The 23631-nt window shown below is 44.4% G+C and overlaps 1 protein-coding gene across 2 annotated transcripts in view; it reads left to right on the top strand.

Moving 5' to 3' along the window:
- LOC125946889 (uncharacterized) overlaps positions 1 to 17281 on the top strand; it is a 790862-nt gene extending 773581 nt beyond the window's left edge. For both annotated transcript variants that reach the window (XM_049671060.1, XM_049671059.1), the window contains 4 exons: positions 1388 to 1533; positions 1597 to 1694; positions 10664 to 10765; positions 16983 to 17281. In XM_049671060.1, coding sequence (XP_049527017.1) covers positions 1388 to 1533; positions 1597 to 1694; positions 10664 to 10765; positions 16983 to 17134 — 498 coding nt within the window. In that variant the 3' untranslated portion in view covers positions 17135 to 17281. The remainder of the gene's footprint in view (positions 1 to 1387; positions 1534 to 1596; positions 1695 to 10663; positions 10766 to 16982) is intronic.
- Positions 17282 to 23631: the final 6350 nt, after the last annotated feature.

Raw genomic sequence — 23631 nt, 5'->3', positions numbered from 1 at the left:
TTCATAACGCAATGCCTCTATGGCTGCTAGTATCTCTACTGAATCAAATGATTTTTATAACCTAAGGAAGCGATATACAGAGCTTAATTGTACTCCCGAGATTTCTCTATTACCTGACTGATGAGATGGATATGATCCACCGTAGAATATCCCTCCCGGAAGCCAGCCTGTTCTCAATGTTGGCTGAAGTCAAGTGTTGCCCTGTTTTTATTTGAAGTTATTGTGGTGAATATTTTATACAATAATGAAAGCAAGATAATGGGTCTATAATTCCTCATTTCTTTAACGTCGCCCTTATTATGGATGAGTGTAATATTGGTGTTGTTCCAGCTTTCTGGTACACTTGAAGTCGTGAGGAATTGCATATAAAGGGCCGCAAGCTTGTCAAGCATGATATCTCCTCTATCTTTGATTAAAGTGACTGTCATTCCCTCTTCTCCAGCAATTTTTCGTCTGGTGATGTCTTTCAAGGCCCTTCTAACTTCATCGCTAATTTCAGAAGGAGCCTCTGTCTCCTGTTCATCACTACTTCGAATGAAAGTAGCTTGGCTGCTCTGGTCACCGTGCATGTCAGTATAGAATTCTTCCGCTGCTTTTACTAGGTCATCGAAATTGCTGATGATCGTACCCTGCTTATCTTTCAGTGCATACATTTTGCCTTGTCCCATGCCAAGATTTTTTCTCACTGATTTCATGCTGCATTAATGTTTTACTGCTTCCTGAATCTTTTCCAGGTTATAATTTCGGATACCCCTTACTTTCTTCTTGTTGATAAGTTTCGACAGTTCAGAGAATTCTATGTGATCTCTCGAGTTTGACATTTTCATGTTTTACCATTTCTAGATTAGGTCCTTTGTGGCATGGGAGAGCTTACCTACTGTTGGCCTCGGTGCCTTACCTCCCACTTCAATTGCTGCTTCTGAGATCAGCCTAGTTACGGTTTCATTCATTACTTTTTGTTGTCTTTCTCTTCATCTTTTAAAGCTCCATATTTGTTTCCGAGCACCAGCCTGATTCGGGCTGCTTTTACCCTTACTGCATCTGGGTTGGCCTGTTTCTTCTTTATTAATTTTATTCTTTCTCTGTTCAAATGAGAGAAATCCTAGACCTCACTAACCTGTGATCACTGCACTTTACCCTACCTAATACTTCTACATTGTGCACTATGCTAAGATCGGCAGAGAGTAGGAAATATATTTCATTCTTTGTGTCTACATTGGGGCTTTTCCACGTACACTTCCAGTTGCTGCGCTAGGCTGATGGATAATAGGATAGGAAATATAGCCTGATGATTGGATAATAATAAAATACAAAATATTTCTCAGCCATTTCATATCATATACATTCATACCTTTCGTGCTCTAGGAATTTCATCTGTTCATTGCAGTTCTTCAAACGTCTCGGACAATTATGGATTATTGAGGCAGCAACGGCAAATGCACAAGTCAACACCGCTTGTAAGCTCTACGATGTAACAAGTGTAAAAAATGGTAACGTTTATTTTGGGCGGATATTTTACTGGAAGGGCAAAAGGTAAGCTCAGGAATTTTAGCCTGAAAGTGTGTCTACCATATGACATTTGTACTACCTAAACAGGGCCGAAAAGCGGTTGACTGGAAGGCTATCGGTCGATTTACATCCTATAGTAGCAAGCCTTATGAAATACCAGCATGTTATGAGAGTTTCTCCCAGTGGTAAGTTGGTACTTAATTTTATATATTCATTTTAAGAACTTTCAGAAGATGCCTGTTTCATGTAACAGTGAACCTAAAAAAATTCCTTGTTGCCTTTCCAATAATAATTTACAGTAAGTCTGTCCACGCATGAACCACCCCCTGGAATTCCATAAACGCGATATATAGTGACAAACTCAGCAATTATTCAACGTAACAACTATAAATAAATAGTATATAATACAGTAGTGAGTCAAGTGAAATATATATTGCAGCGTTATTTGCTTTTCACGCAGCTTTCTCTTACCTACGCGATTGTTAGCTACGAGATTTTGTTTCTTCTTCTTTCTGGGGTTTGACGTGCCAAAACCAGTTCTAATTATGAGGCACGCCGTAGTGGAGGGCTCTGGATTAATTTTGACCGCCTGGGGTTCTTTAACGTGCACTACAACGCAAGCACACGGGCGTTTTTGCATTTCGCCTCCATCGAACTTCAGCCGCCGGGGCCGGGCTTCGATCCCGCGACCTCGTGCTCAGCAGCGCAACGCCTTAGCTGACTAAGCCACCCCGGCGGGTGATTTTATTTCGACAAAATGCGCAATTGCAATGGAATTTGCCTTGCAAGGCACTATCCAAGGCAAGTGGGACACAAAAGCTAATGAAACGACACGGAAAGAAGAAAATTTGTCACCATGATGTCATGGGTGCATACATAGCGTCCAGAACTAAGAATATATTATGTCGGCATTCGCGCTCGTTTTATTTTGAGTTATAAGGGCCAGGGAATATTACTCCTTCTAATTTGTAAGACGGCGCTTGTCTTAACTGTTTCATTTCAGTGTCCTCGTTTTTCCATGCGGTGCCACCGTAGAATTGTATCTCGCTTCTTATCACTGAAAGCGTTACCGCGAGGTGATTGGCAGCATGGCACTTCTGTAAATGTGCTTACTTTGTTTACACACGCACTCGCAAACCGGTGATGCTGCCGCGCAAGCGTCTCTTTTTAATAAACCGCCAAGATTTGACGGAATCTCGCCTTGCGATCAATGCATCACTGCAAGTTTCTCATTCCTCTTGTTTTTGTGATGCGTATGCACCACTGAGATTCCGTGAAGACGTTCGCATGGCATGCCTCGCTTTTCTATGGGCACCTGTTGGGGTGCCCTATTATTTATGGATACATTTAATTTCTCATTCTTCTGGACCTTCGCCATTGAATCGAACGTGGCGCGGACGCTGCCGCACCGCCACCTGCTGGCATGGCACCCTCCACACGACCCAGAAAAAAAGGCAAATGAACTGGAACGTTTCAAAATGCGGTACCTACTTCCGTCAAGCCTTTTTTAAAAACTGAACGAAAAATTTGCTGTGTGGATTTTGTATGTCTTTAAAAATAACTTTGCTAAGTTATTGATGTACTCAATCATAAAACATTCATAAAGCTCCACATGTTTGATTTTTTAGGCTTGACTGCCATTTCAAATAATTTGCTTGTCTTCGCTTCATGATCAGTCAATCTCCAGAATTTAAATGTGCAATACGGTGGCAGGGTATCTTCTAGTGAAAATTTGTAGTAGCGCAGGTGTTGCTTGAGGACGTCATCAAAACCTAGACGCTAGCGGAACGGGCGTTCGCTGCTGAGGGAAGCTTAACGGCCACGTGCGATGGCTGCCAGGAAGGACTTCATTGTGCCTCCATCCAAAGAGTCAAAAGGGGCAGCGAAGGGTGGTATTTTGTAGCGATGCCTTTCTGATGCTAATGCCTTTTCAGGCTTTTCGCGCTTGGTCAGTGGTCAGAGGGACAGTCCGCTCACGTTATCAATGGTATCAGCCGGCCGTGAGCAGTGGATGATAAGACTAGTATAGAATAAGGCATAAGGCATCGCTACAAAATACCGGCCCTGATCAGCCCTATTCATAGCGGATGTTTCACTGTGCGACTTCCTTCTTGAGATATTATGATGTTGGGCTTCCTACTAATGCAAGAAAGATAAGCAGCGAGTTTATAGACAATAGGGCGAGCTCAGCGCGACAACCCCGTGAAGTACACATGTTCTCCTTTCGTCAATGGGTAGTGATTTAATCAAGCAATAAACCATCATAAAATTGCTACTTTACAACCGTGTTTACTTCGCGATCTTCAGCAACCACAGCTTCCTCACATGTCGCTATGAATAGGCGAAACGAATGCTTTACAGACTTTTCTGATTCGCTAGATACCACCATTGTTCAAATATAACTCATTCGGCGAAAGAATGCGCTGTTTTCCTTAATTAGTCATAAAAATCTCGAAGCGCCCAAACCAAATTAAGAGCGAAATTCAAGAGTTTTCGTACGTTTTTACCATCACCGTAGAAATGTGTTCGAAATCGGTCAATGTGAAGCACCCTATACTGCACCGCAAAATGGACTCAAATGCAAAGCAAGCGCAATCGTTACCGCTATGCAAGCGCACAAGGGCACCTCCCAGATCCACTCAAGATAAGCTGGTTTCCTGTGGTACGCTGTCACCAATCTCCGAGGCGCAGGCTTCAAAACAATTCACCGAACACCATGTCACTGCCATTAGTTTTAGCATTCCTTGCGCACCACCACGAGAAAAATATAGCAGTCAGTAAACACTTCGTCTGATGCTGAAAGAGCTCAAGAAAATAGCATGCGGGATCCTTCGTCGCTCAAATAGACAAATGTTTACCTCGCCACGGTGCTCTTGCTAACTGCGCATCAGCACCAAGCCTACAGAAAGCCGAACTTCAGCAGGACTTAGAGAAAGCCCTTGCGCATTTTTGCGACGCGCCAGTAAAGTTACCTTATGTGTGACGCGGATAGCGAACAAAAAATCGACAAGACAACCTATGAAAGCATTGAGTGACATACTTTCTTACGTCAATAGATGAAGTGCAGTAGAAAGTAACGATTCCCAACCTGATCCATACCGCACCTGTCAACCCAGCCAATGTTTGCTCGCGTCTTCATCTGCTACAATACGATGCTATGCACAGGTTTTGCCACGCCTATGCAATTATTTTCACATCAAACTATGCCTAAGGTGGAGGCTGCCACGATTTATATTGATTTTTATGTTCAATTAAAAAGCAGTTTATTGGTAAAGGGGCGCCGATTTGGCGAAGGTAATTTTATAGATTTCACTCGTAACACTGCAATCTTTCGCACAAGATTTCCCTTGTCATTTATAATGATTTGCACCTTTTGACTCTTTGCTGTTCAATATAGTATTATTTTCCTCTTTTTTGCCTAGCAGTGAGTCCACAATGATCAATTGTTTTGCGGGTTCGCGCTCATTTAAAATACGTTTTGACTACGAAGCAATGTGCCCTTATAGGAACGCTCCAAAGTACATCTTAGAGCTTGTATATACGACATTTCAGACAAATTCATCTGAAGAAACGGCAGAATTATTCCATAGACTTAATTGATTTTAAACTGAAATGCTGCGCGCAATATTCTTTCCAAGTGGACGTAGTCGAACTGCTCTCGTGAGCCTTTTAGTATGTTGGGCCACTACCGCACACAGCAATACAAGCAAGTAGAATGCAACACTAGGATGAACCTTAAGAACATCAGCTCTATCGGGTGTTTCAAGAACTGTGTCCGAAAATTCTTAAACATACGAGAAATGGGATATTTGATTGCTGCCTTCGGTATTACTTAAAATCTCAAGATGAGTAGAGACATTAGTCACGGCAATAATTATAGAAATATTAAAAATTTAGTTTTACCGAGATGAGGCAGGCGGTTGAGTCAAGTCTTTCCTGGGAAGAGCCCTTACCTCGGATGTTTCAAAAAAATGTGGTTGATCCCTCTTATATAGGAATCGGTATAGAACACGTAAGTGAAACGTGTCTTCACAGAAGTAGTGTAATGTTTATTGCACATTGATATATAATGTCTATTGGTGTTTTGTGGCTAAAGCGCCCTTAGGCGTTGATGCACCCACGCTGACGCCTGGTGGCACGTCTCCTCCATCACGACTACCAACGTCGATGACCATGAGCAACCGTCGTGCATATGGAAGCTGCACTACGCTGCACACGCTAGCACAACGCGAAAGACGAAGCACGTAACTGACACACTAATACAACGCGCAAGAGAAAGCACGTAACTGAATCGTCACTGAGTCAAATCAGCGCGTACAGCGCGTCGTAATTGCAGCCTCCGCGATCAACTTCAGAAACATTTTCAGAGCTAATTGCGGAGGCCACGCTCCGCTGTGCTGAGTACGGTGAACGCCACCTAGGTGGCGTTGGTAGTGCTTCTTGATGCCAGCGTCCCTTCGAATGCTGGCATCGAGGCGTCGTAGTGCTGAGACCACCGAAGCGTTCACTGTCGGTGCGCGTTAGTGTCATAATGCAGTACTTCTCTTTTCTGCTCGTAGGCGGCGGCACCGCCCCGAGCAAGAGCGCGGGTACACGGAGGAGTGTTAGATATATAAGGCGCGTCTGTGTAGCTCTCTGCAAATGCGTTTGTGGCGCAATGGGTTAAACGCTCGGCGGTCTATCGTCGCGGACCGAGAGGTCGTGGGTTCGATTTCCAAATTTTGCATGTTTGTGGAACTTTTTCTTCTGGTTTCTTTCTTTGTATTATGTTCTATGACGTATTTCCGTGACGGAAATACGTCAGTGAAGTCTTGGTGGACCCCGGCATAAAACACTTTCGTGTTAAAATGGCAGCCAGTGGTAATTTTTGGCGGACGGATGAAATGCGAACAATTTGATCAGCGGAATCAAAACAGAAGTGCCGAAAAGCGCGACTTCCATGCCCTTCCTTAAAGCCAGAATGATAACACTGTTTCCCTCGCATTGCCGGACGGGCATGAGCGAGCGTCGGTATGAACCTAAGAGCTATTTCACTTCGTCAGCATGCTAGATTGACCCGAAAGTTGTTAATCGTTGTAAGCGTTTTAGGGTAACAATTATTTCCAATGCACTACTGATGGTACAAATGGCTTAAGTCAGACGAACTTGAAGACTATCCCATCGTAGAATATCCCTTCCTGAAGCCAGACTGTTCTCTTGGTTGACTGAAGTGTTGCCCTGATTCTATTGGAGATTATCTTGGTGAATATTTTATATCATACTGAAAGCAAGCTAATGGGTCTGTAATTCTTCAATTCTTTAACGTCTCCCTTCTTATGGATAAGTATAATGGTGGCGTTCTTCCCGCTCTCTGGTACACTTGAAGTTGTGAGGCATTGCGTATAAAATGCCGCAAGCTTTTCAAGCATGATATCTCCTCCATCTTTGATTAAATCTACTGTTATTCCATCTTCTCCAGCCGCTTTTCCCCTGGTCATGTCTTTCAAGGCCCTTCTAACTTCATCGCTAGTTATAGAGGGAGCTTCTGTATCCCGTTCATCACTATTTCAAATGAAAGCAGCTTGGCTGTTTTGGCAACTGTACAGGTCAGTATATAATTCTTCCACTGCTTTTACTATGTCATCTAATTTGCTGATGATATTACCATGCTTATCTTTCAGTGCATACATCTTGCCTTGTCCTATGCCAAGCTTTCTTCTTACTGATTTCATGCTGCGTCCATATTTTACGGCTCCCTCAATCTTTCCCACGTTATAATTTCGAATATCCCTTACTTTCTTCTTGTTGATAAGTTTTGACACTTCAGCGAATTCTATCTGATCTCTTGAGTTGGACACTTTCATGTTTTGTCGTTTCTTTATTAGGTCCCTTGTTTCTTGGGAGAGCTTCCCTACTGGTTCCGTTGGTGCCTTACCTCCCACTTCAATTGCTGCTTCTGAGATCAGCCTAGTTACGGTTTCATTCATTAGCTCTATGTTATCTTCATCTTCCTGTTCTAAAGCTGCATATTTGTTTGCGAGCACCAGCCTGAATTGGTCTGCTTTTACCCTTACTGCCTCTAGGTTGGCCTGTTTCCTCTTGACTAATTTCACTCTCTCTCTCTTCAAATTGAGAGAAATCCTAGAACTCACTAACCTATGGTCACTGCACTTAACCTTACCTAACACTTCTACATCCTGCACTATGATTTTAGTGTCTTTTTTTATCTTACCGATTATGTAACCAAACACAAGCTTAACTGTCGTAAAATGTTAGTTACTGGTGATTTCAACACTCCTGGCATAAATTCGCCAACGCTATCTGCAAGTGGCCGTCACAAAGTCATTTGTGATTACTTGATTAACATGAATATTTCTTTCGATTTGACACAAATTCTGAATTCCGCCGCCCGCGAAAGCTCAATTTTAGATCTTGTTTTCATAAATGAGCGACTTAGGCAACATGCTTATGATTGCAATATTGTTGAAGGGCTCTCGGACCATAAGGGTGTCATTGTTTATTTGAATTTAGCAGCTGTGCCTAAGCTTCCTTCACATCAGACTGTATTGAACTTTGAGCATGCCCATGACAACTCCATAACTGATTTACTCGCATGCTCTTTCGATGAGTTCCTGAGCTGCGTGACCCATTACTCTGTTGACGTGTTAGTGAAGCGTGTTTGCTCAATTGTCAATCGATGCATCACTGATTACATTCCAACCAAGTGTGTGAAGCGCAACCCCAAGCACCCGTGGTACACGCGTGAAATTAAACACTTAATTCCTCGCATCAGGCGGCTCCGCAAACTACCCTATGCAAACAATCCAATGAAAGCTTCAGTATTACCCACACCTAAAAACAACTTAAAATCTGATATGTCACATGCGAAAAGTTTCTATTTTAATAGCACTTTGTCATCCTTCATTAAAAACAAACAATCAAAGTTCTGGCGAACCATCAGTCCACCAAGTTAGAGCTCTCCTTCATTCATTATTGCCAAGCAACCATGGTCAGATAATCTTAGCATCACTGAAGCCTTTAAAAATTACTTTAAATCAGTGTTCACTTTTGATGATGGACGCACCCCCACGTTTTGCACTGTTCCTTCGGCATCACCTTTTCCTAGAATGGTAATCAATTCAGCTGGTGTACATAACCTTATACTCAAGATCGATACTATGAAAAGTACTGGGCCAGACAATATGCCAGATATGTTTTTACGGCGATATTCTGAATGGAGCTCACGGTATTTATCCCTAATTTTTTGAAAGTCTGTAGAATCATCTACTGTTCCAATACTCTGAAAATGTGCTAAGGTTGTTCCCATTCACAAAGACGGTAATAAACAGTTAATGTTTAACTACAGACCTATTTCTTTAACATGAACACCTTACAAACTATTTGAACACATTACTCATAAATATATCACTGAGTACTTATCTGAACATAATGCGCTCTCGCATGCTCAACATGGCTTCCGTTCTGGATTCTCGACGGTCACACTACTTCTACAATTCTCCCATGATATTGCAACCACGCTTAACCTTACAGGACATCTTGATGCCATTTTCATTGATTACAGTAAAGCTTTTGATACAGTGTGTCATAAAAAGCTTCTCATTAAACTCAAGCCAATAATTCATGATTCTAAACTACTAGGTTGGATACAGGACTGCCTAAGTACAAGAACCCAGTTTGTTGCATTTACCCAGTTCACTCATCTCTTGTCAATGTTACATCCGATGTACCACAGGGGTCTGTTTTGGGTCCTTTGCTGTTTATTGTCTATGTAAATGATGTCGTTGAAGTAATTATGGGCACTTCTGCCAAAATAAGACTATATGCTGATGACTGCGTCCTTTATTCTACTATAAACAGTAATCATGATCAGTTAGAGTTGAATGAAGTCTTCGCCCGTTATTTGAATGGAGCAGAACATGGCAAATGTCACTTAACTTTAAGAAAACCGTTTCAATGACTTTTCAAATAAAAAACAACCATTACGATTTATATTTTTTAATGAAGCGCACAAGCTTGCAAGCGTCCACATGTTCATATACCTTGGTGTTACTTACTCCCCTGATCTGAAATGGCGTGATCACATAAAATGTATAACCAACAAGGCGTTGAGAAAATTGGGTTTTCTTAAAAGAAACTTACGGGATGAAACTAAAGAATGTAAATTAAAGGCATACAGATCATTAATAAGGCCTCTACTTGAGTACGCGTCGGTAGTGTGGTCACCACATCATTCCAAAGACATAGACATGCTTGAGTCCATTCAGAAAAATGTTATAAGATTTATGCATAATCGTTATGACCGCTATTTTTCACCGACATCACATGCTAGTAAGCTGCTACTAAAACCTCTGGCCCATAGACGTACTTGTGACCGTGTTGTTCAGCTACATAAAATTGCTCATGGGAAAACTTATGAAAATGGAGCTATTGTTTTCACAAACCCTTCTTCTCGGCCCACCAGACGAAGTCATCGTCTTAACATTGTTCCTTTAAATTCGTTGATTGATTGCTTTGGGTTTTCCTTTTTTTTCCACATACAATTGCGATTTCGGATGGCCTTGAGGGGTCCTTGCGCGAGTTATCGAGTGATTAATTGCTGACCTATTTCCTAATTATGTTCCTTAATCAACGAGCTCTTCCTGATATCGATTTTTCTATATTGTTTGTTTTATTTTTTGCCCCTAAAATGTATTCTTCAATTGATTGACATATATATGCACTCACGCCTGCAATATCTTGCTATGCAAGATGGCAGTATATGTAAATAAATGAAAATAAATAGTAGAACGTTCCAAAAATAAGTGTTACTGAGACTGCCATTGTTGCAAATATTGCCCTGGAAATATCATAATGGTCATTGAAATCACGATTATTATATTCATGAGAGATTGTCGTCATTAAAACTGGCTGTAGATTATAAATGAACAGTTAGAGTTTGCCAGTACAGGCAATATGGTACCAGTAACAGGTCAAATAGGTTTAGATGGAACCTGGCGGCTCAGTGTAAAAGTAAAGCTTTGGAAACCTCACTGTATGCAGAACTAAACTAACAAGTCTGTGAAATATCACGGAAAATAGCATTACCGAAATTTTTCCTTTCGCAGGCAAAATGTATTTCAGAAACGTTTCAATGCATTTTGCTTCTTTTGTGCAGAAGAATATCCGTATGAAGAGCGTCTACTCTACCAGAGCCCTGCAATGGATTGCGGTGTTTTTAACGTAAGGAGCCTGAGGGACAGACGTCTTCACATATTGAGTAAAGAATGTTTTTTTTTCAATATACGAAAATAGAAGTTAAACTAGATAGTTGGACGATTGCATTCGTAACAGAAACTTTAACCTGCAATTGCTAGAGATATGTTTGAACATCAAAGACATTCCGCAATGCACTCACGCTATCAATGTACAAGCCATATCCAGTCGTACGATGAGCAACACGAGAGCAAGATGAGAGCAGGAGCCAATGTTTCGACAAGGGGACTTGTCTTCTTCAAGGCGAAATATGCTCTCCTTGGCACAGTATAAATAGGTAGGATTCTTCTAAAGGGGAGAGAAGGTGTGGCGGGTGGGTGAGATTCATGAGCGAAAGTGTATTAGCGGCGAGGGTGTAGAATTGAAAAGAAAGATAATGCGCGGATAGTGGGTAGAGGAATTCGAGGTAGCACCGTGTGTTAGCCGGTTGACGTGTCATTGTAGGTTTCTCGTTTCGTGGAAGGTGCCTGGAAGACGGGGAGGGGGCGGGGGTGGTATCTGCTCCGCTGGACGTCAGTGAACTATCGTGTCTGACAGAGAGAATAAAAGTAGTGGCAGAAAAATGGTGCTCGTGGGAAAAACAACGAACAAACGGAGGCGGGGGGGGGGGGGGGCAAATATATAAATAAAAGAACGAAAGGAATGACTGCAAGCAAAGGCAGGCTGGAATATTATTGACAATCGAATAACGAACAACTAACGAAAAATTAACTAAGCAACTCAATGAAAAATAATCAAGTGCTTTGAAGTTTGGCATAGCCAATAGATTCTCAACCTTCTTTTGAAACTTTCATGCCTATTGGTTGCAATGTCTTGAACTTATGAATGAGGTGCGATTCTCTATATTTTCTGTCTCACGCAGAACTAAAGTTTGACTGTAATATGTAGAGTTTAGGTTCATCAACCTGCTTAGTTGAAATGTTCGGCGACGGCTTTGGGAAGCTTTTTAGCTCGGTCCGTGCGACGTCCGTTTAACATGATGTTCACTGATTGTCCCGTTTCACCGATATATTGCTTCTTACGGTAGGAACACTCAAGCATACAAATTACATCGGAGCTAGTGAAAATAAAGCTAGTTTTCACTTCGTGTGTGTAGATATTTGCGGTTCCTTTATATTTATAGTCACTTTGAAGGTGCCTGCACATTTTGCACCTGGGGCGAGAACATGCTTTTATTACGGGGGCATGATGTTGGCTGAATTTAGCATACACTAACATGTCTTTAAAGTTTCGGTTGCAGCGATAGGTAACCCTTGGTACATCCGGGAACGCTTTTCTCAGACGCTCGCTACTTGATAATATTGGGTGGTATTTTCTCAGGATGTTATTTATGTTTAGGAAGGCATTAGAATATTTTGTTTAAAGGCTGCTGGTCTATCAGATTCTGGTGTAGGTTGTTTCTTGGCTAATGACGACTGCCTCTCTAATCTTGACGCGACGTCATAAGCCTGGCCAAGAGGAATGGAAAGAGAGGAGCCTGGCCAAGAGGTCAGTTAGCGCGTTAACACCACAGGTGGCTGTGGTGTTTTAAAAGGTATGATTTTAACAGGTTTGCTTCAAGCTGTCCCATGAAAATGTTCGCATACGTGGGAACGAATGGTGTTCCCATGCTTGTGCCGAAGGCCTGTAGGCTGTCGATAGAATCGAATTCGAAGTAGTTCAGCGTGATAACTAACTCGAGAAGTGACAGGTAAACTTTAGGAGCGTACGCTTGAGCATTGAGTGCGAGGGACTTCGACACGGCTTCAATTCCTTCCGTCATGGATATGTTAGGGTAAAGAGCCTAAACATCTAAAGTTATTAGAATAGCGCGGTCGGAGAGGATTTAGTTAGCGTTAATCAAATCGATAATTCGAAGGAAGTGGGGCGTATCTTGAACAAAAGATGGTAGGGTGGTTGGGATGTTTGACAGAAGGTGATTTAAGAATTGAGAGAGTGACTCGGTTGTTGTGTTGTTGTTTGAAACTATAGGCCTGCCTGGGATTTCTGCTGTAAATATTTCTTCTACGGGAACCATTTGTATTTTAGGAAGAAGGTAAAAATGGCTGGCTTCTTTGTTACTGAGCGTCACGAAGCGATATTCAGAGTGGGTAATTAGATCCTGGGACAGCAGCTGCGCTATTGTACTTTGAACAAGGTTGCTGTAAACCGAAGTCGAGTTTTGTGTAATGGCCATCGTTGCTCAGTTGATTGAAGGCCTCATTTTTGTACTTTTCTATAGGCCAGACTACGATACTGCCACCTTTGTCTACTGGTTTTATTACGATATCCTTTCTTTCCGCGAGTTCTTTAAGAATTTTGTGCTTAACGGAGGACAAATTTTTGCGCTTGATGCAATCCAGAGTTGGCTCCAGAATTTCCTTTGCGATTGGTTTTATGTATAGATCAAGGTCTGGGAACTGTTCGGTTTTAGGTGTCCAAGTGCTAGGTGGTCTCAGAGAGTATTTATAATGTTTCCCTACGTCGGGCCTATCGAAAAAGAATTCCTTGATGCGCATGCGTCTTGAAAACTCTGTTATATCTTTCTGGAGTTCATACTCGTTTCCTGCGTTGTTCATGGGACAGAACGTTAGACCACGTTTGAGGAGATCAACTTCATCGGGACTTAAACTCTACGATATGTCTACTACGTTGCTGCAGTTCTCTGGATGCTCGCTCGTAGCACAATCGGTGGAGCTATGTGCTTTAGGGGTCGTAGTAGTTTTCTCAGGTGGATGTGCGGCTCCAATATCTTTGTGTTGGTATTTATCTAGTAGGTTTTTCTGCCTAGTTTGGATGGATTGTTCAAGTTCTCTTTTTTCCGGTTCAGATAAATTTATGCTGTCGAGCTGATCAGTCATTATCGCAAGTTGTTCCCGGCACTGTTCTTCGAGAATATCAATTAAAGAGGGCGACGCTTTTTCTAGGACGGCATTCCACTTCCAAAACAGCCTGGAGGGTAAAGATCCAAGGGCACATCTAAGCTTAATTCTAAGGCCTTTGGTGATTTCCATATGTGTTATGCAGCTAGCATAGGTTTTTAGGTGAAGTATAGACAGAAAATATAGAGAATCGTACCTCATCGTTAAGGTCAAGGCGTTGCAACCAATAGGCATGAACGTTTCAAAGGGAGACTTAGAATCTATTCGCTATGCTGAACTTGAAAACATAGGCAACAACACTTGGTTATTTTTCATTGAGTTGCTTAGTTTTTTTTTTCTTGATTCGATTGTCAATAATATTCCAGCCTGCCTTTGCTTGCATTCATTCCTTTCGTTCTTTTATGTATATATTTGCCCCCCCCCCCCCCCCGCCTCCGTTTTTTAGTTGTTTTTTCACCGAGCACCATTTTTCTGTCACTACTTTTATTCTCTCTGTCAGACACGATAGTTCACTGACGTCCAGTGGAGGAGATACCACCCCCGCCACCTCCCCGTCTTCCAGGCCCCTTCCACGAAAAGAGAAACCTACAATGACACGTCAACCGGCTAACACACGGTGCTACCTCGAATTCCTCTACCCAGTATCCGCGCAATATCTTTCTTTTCAATTCTACACCCTCGCAGCTAATACACTTTCGCTCATGACCTCACTCACCCGCCACACCTTCTCTCCCCTTTAGAAGAATCCTACCTATTTATACTGTGCCAAGGAGAGCATATTTCGCCTTGAAGAAGACAAGTCCCCTTGTCGAAACATTGGCTCCTGCTCTCATCTTGCTCTCGTGTTGCTCATCGTCTTGAATTTCCATTTGCCGCATTCCCCGTATTATCCAGTGGCACGTATCTTTTGCCAGCACCAAAACTTGACGATGACTCAAAAGTCCCTAAAGAAGGTTAATACTCGTTGTTAGACGTAAAGTCTTGCGGCCTTTATGTATTACCAAGTTTTACCAATGGCCTTCGCCGCAGCAAAGTATCAAGTGCACGTTTCTGAGAGCTAAAACATTTCTTGCGTAACTGCACCTTTGCTAGACGCCGATAAAAAGTCGTGTATTTGCCCGAAAGGGGAAGCATTGATAACGGCAGCAAAGTATAAGACCACTCCACAAAAAAGCTTAGTAGTTCTATAGGCCATGTGACTTGCAGCAATCATTCGCGTAGCAATTAAAGGAACGAGCGCGGTGTCACGTGCATCACGTCATGCCCACGGCGATGACACTGACGGAGTATTCTATGCCCTGAGTGTCCTATAATTTCTATGTGAATCAAAATCACTGAACGGCACAATCAGAATGATACAACTTCAGCACCGACTGTATGAACGTAAGGTTATTGTTCCTGTAAGCGTTGTGTCTTCAGAAAAAAATCTCCCACTAATGACACATTGATTCTAGAGTGAAAGTTATTTGGATAAGTCTATAACAGGGACGCCCTTGTTCTAGCTTTTTTGAAAGGTGGCGCTAATAACTTTCAACGTTCAGTAGAATTTTTATGGAAAATGAACAATTGTAGAGTACGGAAAAATAATATTTACTGCCTGTCTATAGCTTGAAATTTTATCTTGATGATCACAACTTCTCTAACACCAATAATGCGACGACTCACAACAAATTTAATTTCATTTCACGCTTTCAAACATGGTGAGTTATTACAGCTATTCCTATGTAAATATTTTATTGCCTACGAATATCTACTACCGCAGGGATATTTTATTAATTATCTCTGTTTATGAAAATCTGAGCCGTTTCTCTAGGCACCAACAAGGCGCCATTATGCCAGTTCTGTAGCTTGAGGATTTCAATTATTGTGCTGTACGAAACATATACAGTGGTTTTCGTCTTTACATTGTTTCAGTGACTTGGTCGCGATTGTTCGAACCACGTTACTGTGATACTAAAAGTAGAGTAGGCTTGCAAGAGACAGCTATTGAATATTGTAAAATACATATTTAACGTCTATGTCTGTATTTCACAGGTTTCTTGCGTATCGCTCACAATGGATCGGTATCGACTTGCTCAACATGCAGTTGTTCTACAGTGATTCAATGTAACCAAGCATTAATAATCGATGTGTTTTGGTCAGGATGCTTGTTCGATTTATTGCACAAAGTGTTCTAGCTTTCACTTTCTAGTATTCTCTAATCTACCATGCTTTTTAAGCCAATTAGACTTATATAAGGCATGGACGCTGCTCATCATTTAGCTGGGTCTATAATAGACACGGAGATACGCAACGTGACAAGGACCAATAATAAGAAGACACATACACAGCGCGAAGGGTAGCGAGAAAGTACGGCGTGGGCGTAGTTTTTCCGCTCCCGAACGCTTGCAAGGGCATTGCAAAAAGGTTAATGCGGACAGGAGAGAGAAGCCCGATTGTGACAAAAACTATTGCGAAAAGCACGTGCATTGCATAAAGGTGTAATGTATTCTGTACCTCGGTCATGTAAGCGCGTGTACATAGGTCAAAGAGCCGGTGTCTAAGCTCGAGACTTGAATAGCACCAGTAAAACTTCAAAAAAGCGTTATCAGGCCATCTAGTAATCCACTGCCACAAATCCATTGCGTCCCTGTCTTTAAAAGCACGACTGTTATAAGAAGGGCCCAAGGCAGAATGACACGGTAGATAATTGACGAATATGAAATCGACAAAATGAAAGATAAATTTGTGAGCTTTCCATATTTGGCCGTATCAGAAAAAGAAAAGATGTTTCTAGAATCTTCGCCTAAAGATAACCAGGTGCGATGTGATCAAAGTGGTGATAGATGTGGGCTCTTTACTGTATGTTGATATGTTTGTCTCCTTGGTATTATTGTCGATCCGCTGTCATTGTATAAATAACTCGTGCGATCAGATAAAATCACTTGAAACTATAGCGCTGTGTATGTGTTTCCTCATCTTGGTCCCTGTCGTGTTGCGCTGCTCCGTGTATATTATGAATCCAAAACAACTAGTCCAGTAACGTGCCCTAGCAAATGTGTTGGTTGTTCCACTTTATGGGCTTGCAACAATAATTTTTCTTATTATACGCAGAGAAACATTTCACCTGTACAACGAAAACACGTCGAAGCTTAGAAATTTTCACAGCTTTGTCCCGCTATCCCGTTTCTCTTCTTGATGTAAATATAATTTTCAATGTCTAATTTTCAATGGATTGTACTTTTATATTTCATTTTTTTCTTTGCTGCAATGATAGCGACCGTAGCTTTTCTGTTGTAGGATTTGATTTCGCTACTGACGCACAACACATAAACTTCCTAACCTACACGGATTTAGAGATGATTTTCTTTTCTGGTATAGGTGAATTCTATGAACTGCGCCTCTGGAATTCGTCTGCTGTGAGCCCATATAAAGACTGCCTCAAAGCTTACGCTGCACTTGTACCGAGCGGAAACGTCATCACGACCTATTACAATCCCTTGTGCAAGAACATAGTTAATGGAACCACGTAGATTTGAATGTCTTTAAGCAACACGCACGCAGTGTGAGTTTTTTTCAGCATAAAGCCTGAAGACCGTGCTTTCCTAAACCCGAATTGACAAAGTGTAACTCGCCTGCTTTCTGATAACGCGTGCAAAATAAAGCACACACACAACTTATATTTCTCACTCGACAATATTTGCTCACGTCCTGCTAGCATGAATTCTGGAATAAATACATACTGGGGCATTTTTTTTCTCACGTCCTGCTAGCATGAATTCTGGAATAAATACATACTAGGGCAAACAGGCCCCATTGCATCTCTCTTAATTTTATTGCTCCTCACAGTGTCACGTCTCCCTGCATCTGGTCCCGCTAACATGACAGAGACATCCACCGTATATTCGAGTAACTGTTCGCGCGGTGATGTCATCGCCTGGCGCAGTTTTCAACAGCGCTGTTGTTTAAGCCGGCCGTAAGTTGTGCAGTGAGCCGCAAAACCTCTCCGAGCTATGACGTCACTGCGTTGCAAGCAGCCAACTCTGATAAGTGGTTCTTGAGGGAAAGGGAAAGGTTGGCGCTATCTTCTGCAGCCCTTGAGGGAGCACGGCTCAGCGCCAACGGGGAGGGGTAAGTGGGAGCGAAAGAAGGGATAAGCTCTCGGAGCGGCGTGTGCTTCGCCTCCTCTCCGTGCCGTGCAAACGTTGCCTTGACATGGGACATTAAGGAGAGGGAAGGACAGCATGCGCGTGGGGCGCGCTATGCTCGGACGAGAGAAAGAGAAAATGAGAGCGAGAAAGAGAAAGAAATTGTAGCAGCACCAACGAGGCAACGCGCAGAGCTGCTGGCGACACCGCGCGCGTTTCCCCCGTTCCCCTCGTTCGCGCCGAACGCGCGTGGCGTCCCTGACTGCATCAGGCGCCTCTAGCGGCGGCTCGGCAGATTTCGACCAGCCACACCACGGCAAGTGTGGAGGCGCAGCTTCGCCGAGACGTCACCGGGAAGATAATTGGAGCCGCCGCGATGGCGGCACAACTCTCGTTGTCTCTGGCGAGTACATGTATCCTTGACATGGGACAGTTAAAGAAGATCCGGACACCGGAAGAAGAAGCCGCTCATCTTGAAGTGCGTCGCGCGGTAAAGCGAGAATCTGCGCGTCGGCGGCGAGCCGATTCGGAATACCCTGCCTAGCAGCACTTAGCATTTCCTAGCAAAACTTAACCAAGCCTAGTAAAACCTGGAAGAAGCTAGGTCGATCACCAGATCCGCCGTTTACTCCAGCCTTGTACAACTAGTGCAAGATGCCCACGTTTTCTGTTCGCACTGCACGGCTTAACTAAGAGCCTAAACAGCTCCGCTGGTAAAAGTAAGTGCGTCCGGTGGTGGTATTCCAAACTCGGCCCCCCTAGCGTATACCAGCCTGATGCCATAACCATTAGGCCACAACGGTATGTTTGCATGCTACTAATTCTGTAGTTCAGTGGAAGGCCCGACTCTGCAACCACATCGCCAGTCGTCCGGGAGGCGCGAACCATCGTCTTAACAAAATCACTCGTAAACATGTTTACCCTCTTCCAAGAATTGACGATTCCCTAGCTGCGTCCAAAGAGCTGAGTTCTTCTCACGTATCGACTTACGCAGCGGCTATTGGCAAGTCGTCATGGCACCAGAAGACCAACCTAAAAGGGCCTTTGTAAGAGCAGATGGCCTATGTGAACTTCGTGCCATGCCTTTCGGGATTTGCAACGCCCCCGCAACGCTTAAGCGTATCATGGACAACCTTTTGCGTAGTCACAAGTGGAAAACGTGGTTCTGCTGCTTAGATGATGTTGATTTTTCGCCTGATCTTTCCCCCCATATACCTAAACTGGAGAAGGCGCTACAGCGCCTAACTGACGCCGGCATTCAGCTCAACCCGAAGAAATGCCAATTCGGCGCAAGTAACATGGTATACCTGATGGTTAAACCACTATGAACGGTTCTGAAGATCAGTGTTTATTTTCTGCGAAAGACTCCACCTTGAAGTTCAAGACATCACACCAAACGACATCGACAGCCGCGGAGCTTGCTGCTCTTCGTAGCGCACTTCACATAATTCGTGCGGAACCACCTCACAAATGGAGTTTTTTCAGTGACTCCAAGGCAGCTATACATTGCTTTGTTTCCGTCTTACGCTGTGGACCCTACGAACAACTGGTCCTAGAAATCCGACAGCTCCTTCATCGCCTCGTCGAGCAAGCACAGGACGTCATTATTCAGTGGCTCCCTAGCCACTATGGCGTAATGGGCAACGAACATGCCGATGAAGTTTGGTATGCTCATGAACACGGCGTGCAGGAACCAATGCCGCTGTCAAGAACTGATGCAGCCACGAAACATCGAGTGCTTGAAAACGATGGCACACAATCTTTGTGGAACACAACTAGTTTGCAGCACAAAGGTCTGCATTGACTGGACCGCTGCCTTCGACTTCGACCTCGACCTTGACTATCCCCACCCGAAACAACGGTACTTTGCTGATTGTGGCTTGGCGTCGCATTTGCGAAGTCGTTTGGGTTCCGCATCTGATGGAGACTATCGAACACGTAATTTGCCTTTGTCCCCGACACAGCGCACATAGACAGTCGGTCGCGACCGCACTGGTGCCTCTTGACGACCGGCCGTTTTCGGAGCAGGCAGTCCTGGAACGCCTTATACAGTCATCACACAAGTCCGTCAAGGCACTCTTGAAGTTTTTGAATTCGATAGGGACTATCTGACAGACTGTAGCCCTTACGGAAGTTTCCAACCTCCTCTTTTTCTCTTTTTTACAACGAAGCTGTTAACTGTTTACCCTTCGATGGTCGCGTCCAGATGTAGAAAAAGAACTCTGATTGGCCGTATGCTGTATGTGAAAGCATGCGAGGGACGCGTGCTTTCTCCATCGCTCCGTCCAACGATATGTCGCTAGCTGTGACAAATGCCAGCGCCGCAAGAGGCCAGCTATGCTACCTGCCGGTCTGCTTCATCCTATAGACATTCCCGCAGAACCGTTCTTTCGTGTTGGGCTCGACCTTCTTGGCCCCTTTCCAACCTCGACATCAGGCAACAAGTGGGTCGTCGTCGCGACCGACTACGGACGCGATACGCCAATACCTGTGCCCTCCCAACCAGCTGCACTACGGATATCGCCGACTTTCTCCTTCATGACATCATCCTGCATCATGGTGCTCCTCGACAGCTTCTGACCGATCAAGGCCGATACTTTTCGTCTCGCGTCATCGATGACATCCTTCGTTCCTGCTCTACCCAGCATAAGCTCACAACTGCTTATCACCCGCAAACGAATGGACTCACAGAGCGCCTGAACCTAATTCCGACCGATATGCTTTCAATGTACGTTTCCGCCGATCACCGCGATTGGGAGGCTACTTTGCCGTCCGTTACTTTCGCCTACAACTCGTTCCGACATGACACCACTGGCTACTCCCAGTTTTATCTCCTGTATGGACGCGAACCTTCGCTGCCTCTCGATACTTTACTTACTGTCAGCTCAACCACCACGTACGTTCGCGACGCCATAGCGCGCGCCGACACAGCTCGCCAAATCACTCGTGAACGGCTCACAGTGTCTCAGGCTTCCTAAAAAACCTTGTATGATAGTCGCCACAGAGACGTTTCTGACTCCCCAGGCGCCCTCGTGCTACTCTGGTATCCGTCCCACCACATCGGTCTCTCCGAAAAGCTATTGTCCCGCTACGATGGTCCTTACAGGGGGCTACGTCAAGTCACCGACGCTACCTATGAGATCGAGCCAGTCACCGCGCCAGCACCGTCTACTCCCCCGCCCTCTGCTATCGTGCACGTTTCGAGACTTAAGCCGTACGTAACTGGACCCTCTCGTCCGTCGTAGCAAGCATCGGGTCGGCGCTCTCGCCCCGGTGGGGGGGTCGTGCCACGAGACAGTGAAGGGGCTGCTACTGGCGGTCGGACGAAGACGACGGCGACGAAGTAGCCAGAGGCGACGGCCTTGCATCCGTCGCCGCTGCTTGTCCAAACGGTGTATATAGCAATACTCCCTAAATAAACGTTATCCCCGTAACAATATATATATATATATATATATATATATATATATATATATATATATATATAGTATATGTACGAGAAGCTCCGGCTTCCGGAGAACGCTGCCGGCGTTTTGCCGCCGCTTCCCGCGCACTCGCCGCCTCGGGTCCCCTTGCCGGCGTCGCCGTGCTGCTGCACTGATCACAAGGCAGTCTTAATGAAGGAAAAACGAAGTCTGCAGCTGAATACCATGTACGACCAATAAAAGAACATTCTAAATACTGTACACATGTGTTGTCACTCATTTGCATATTCGAGGGGGTTACCCCGAATTCACGGTTACCCGAATGATCCCCCGCGGTGCTTCGCCCACTCATCATGATTCGCTTCGTGGATATGCTGTGAATTTTTTTTGAACGCTGCCAACTGTAGTTTAGCAGCACCTAAACGATGTCAAGTACAAAGTGATCCCGTCGTCGCTCTCGTCGTAAGCCCGAAATCGTGCACGTTGTTCGGATGAAGCCCTATAGCTCACGATGACTTACCTGTACGGTATTTTCGTGGTGGCGCTACTTAGGTACTTCTTTCACTGCTTTATTATTTTGTCTTCATTGCCGTCTTTGTGACCTGACTCAATCAAGCTTTAGCATCGAAACGATGCATTTTTAGCGGAGGTAAATTGCCACGCGTCTTTTCATGTTCATTTCATAATGGTCATCACCAGATCGCTCGCCCATTTTAGGCCAACTTGGATGTAGAAAACGACGTGAACGACGTTGGTGGCTGTCTGCGCATTAGTCAAGGTGCCGTTCGCTGCCGGTAGCCTTCTGTCACCTTTCCTGTCACGACAATTACTTTAAAAAAAGTCTCAGTTTCGCTCGAAACGCGAAGCATCAATTGCGATCGGAAATTAGCGGACAGCTATACAAAGTAGGCATACTAGCCCTATCGGCCATATAGACTTCTAAACATAGGCACACAAACTACATAAACAAGCTAGGTGTCACGCGCACGAATAAACATGAACGCATCTCACTCGATGACAGCGGAAGCACGCTGTCAAACCGCTGGAGTGAGTAGGCGCGGTAGCAGAAGCGAGCGAATTGAGCTTCGTACCGGCGCTCCCATCAACGCTATCTTAGCCGCGAAAACACAGGAAGGGCGGACTATGCCCCTGCCGCAGATGGCTTTCAAAATACAGCCGCGCTCGTGGAGCAGAACGCGCCCCCTCTCTTCCCTTCGGAGCCTCCCGGCTCGGCGCCAACGTGGCGCCGCAGTAAAGCGCGGCTCCTCCACCTGCCCACCCTCCCCCCAGATCCTTCTGGCCCGGCGGGAGCGCACGGCCGCAGTAAATCGCGGCTCCTCCACCACCCTACCCTTCCTCCGGAGCGTTCTTCGCGGCTGGAAGACTTCACGCTTTCTTCCCTTGCGCGTACCGCAAGTGCCGGCTCAACGTCGCATACTTTCCCTCGCACATACAGCGAACGCCGCGCGGGCACAATTTTATTGCCCGTGAACTTTATACGGAACCTCGCGGCGACGGCGATGGCTGAATTGCGCCTGGAGTGTCTATATATATCTACTACCGCAATAAAACACACACGCACATGGAACACTACGGATACTAGTGGTCTCAGGGGCACAAAACAAGTAAACATATTTGCCCGAATTTTTCGGCTGCACAATCTGCAGCCTCGCCCAGCGCAAAAGGCTAGAAACGTACTCGATACGATAAACCGATGGCAGCTCGCTAGAAGGACTTTGTCTTTCAAAACGAAATGGAAAATACGTAAGCATATTTTGAACGTTCGCTTGACTCATATATGCTATGTTTCGGAAGTCGTCCGCGTCGTGTCGCTCTTTCCTATCATAGACTATGCCATGTTTTACGTTTGTCATGCCACAGCTTGCTCACTTATAATACTTCGCTCAGGCTCAACAACCTATGCAATAAAATGCCTGCAATAAACGCATAAGCGCGGTTCATATCGGTTGCAAAGCTGCGGCCATTCAAAGAAACATGTAATTCCCCTGCGTTGACAACACACAAACGCGTGCTTTGTGCGGCGAGGCACAGCAATTATATTTAGCAGTGACGGAAAACTAAGCAGGATCTGTGTTATCAGTGGGATCTGTTAGCCATTATCGCGTGAACTCTTTTAGGCACGGTGGTCAGCTTTGCTGATCACCAATTCAAAAATTTTTTTTTGCAGTGCCGCCTAGTTGTGTAGCCGGCAAACAAGTGTTTACCTTTCCATTTTAGTGGTCCCGGAAAGTGCGATAGATTGCGCTAGTTTTCTGTGTAGCTTTTTTATTGTCAAGCAGCAACGTTATTACCAGCAGGCCGTTTCCCGCACGGGACCCTGAAAGTTTCTACTGGCGCAAAGGTATGTGAATTTACACAGAACCTTTTTCGGATGTACCACCTAGTGCAGGAATATATCCTACTTGCCTTATTGGCAAATATACGCTGTGGATGAAC

This window comes from Dermacentor silvarum, chromosome 7 (assembly GCF_013339745.2).
Source record: "Dermacentor silvarum isolate Dsil-2018 chromosome 7, BIME_Dsil_1.4, whole genome shotgun sequence".
In the NCBI taxonomy this organism is placed as follows: domain Eukaryota; kingdom Metazoa; phylum Arthropoda; class Arachnida; order Ixodida; family Ixodidae; genus Dermacentor; species Dermacentor silvarum.
This window is presented reverse-complemented; position numbering and strand designations above follow the sequence as displayed.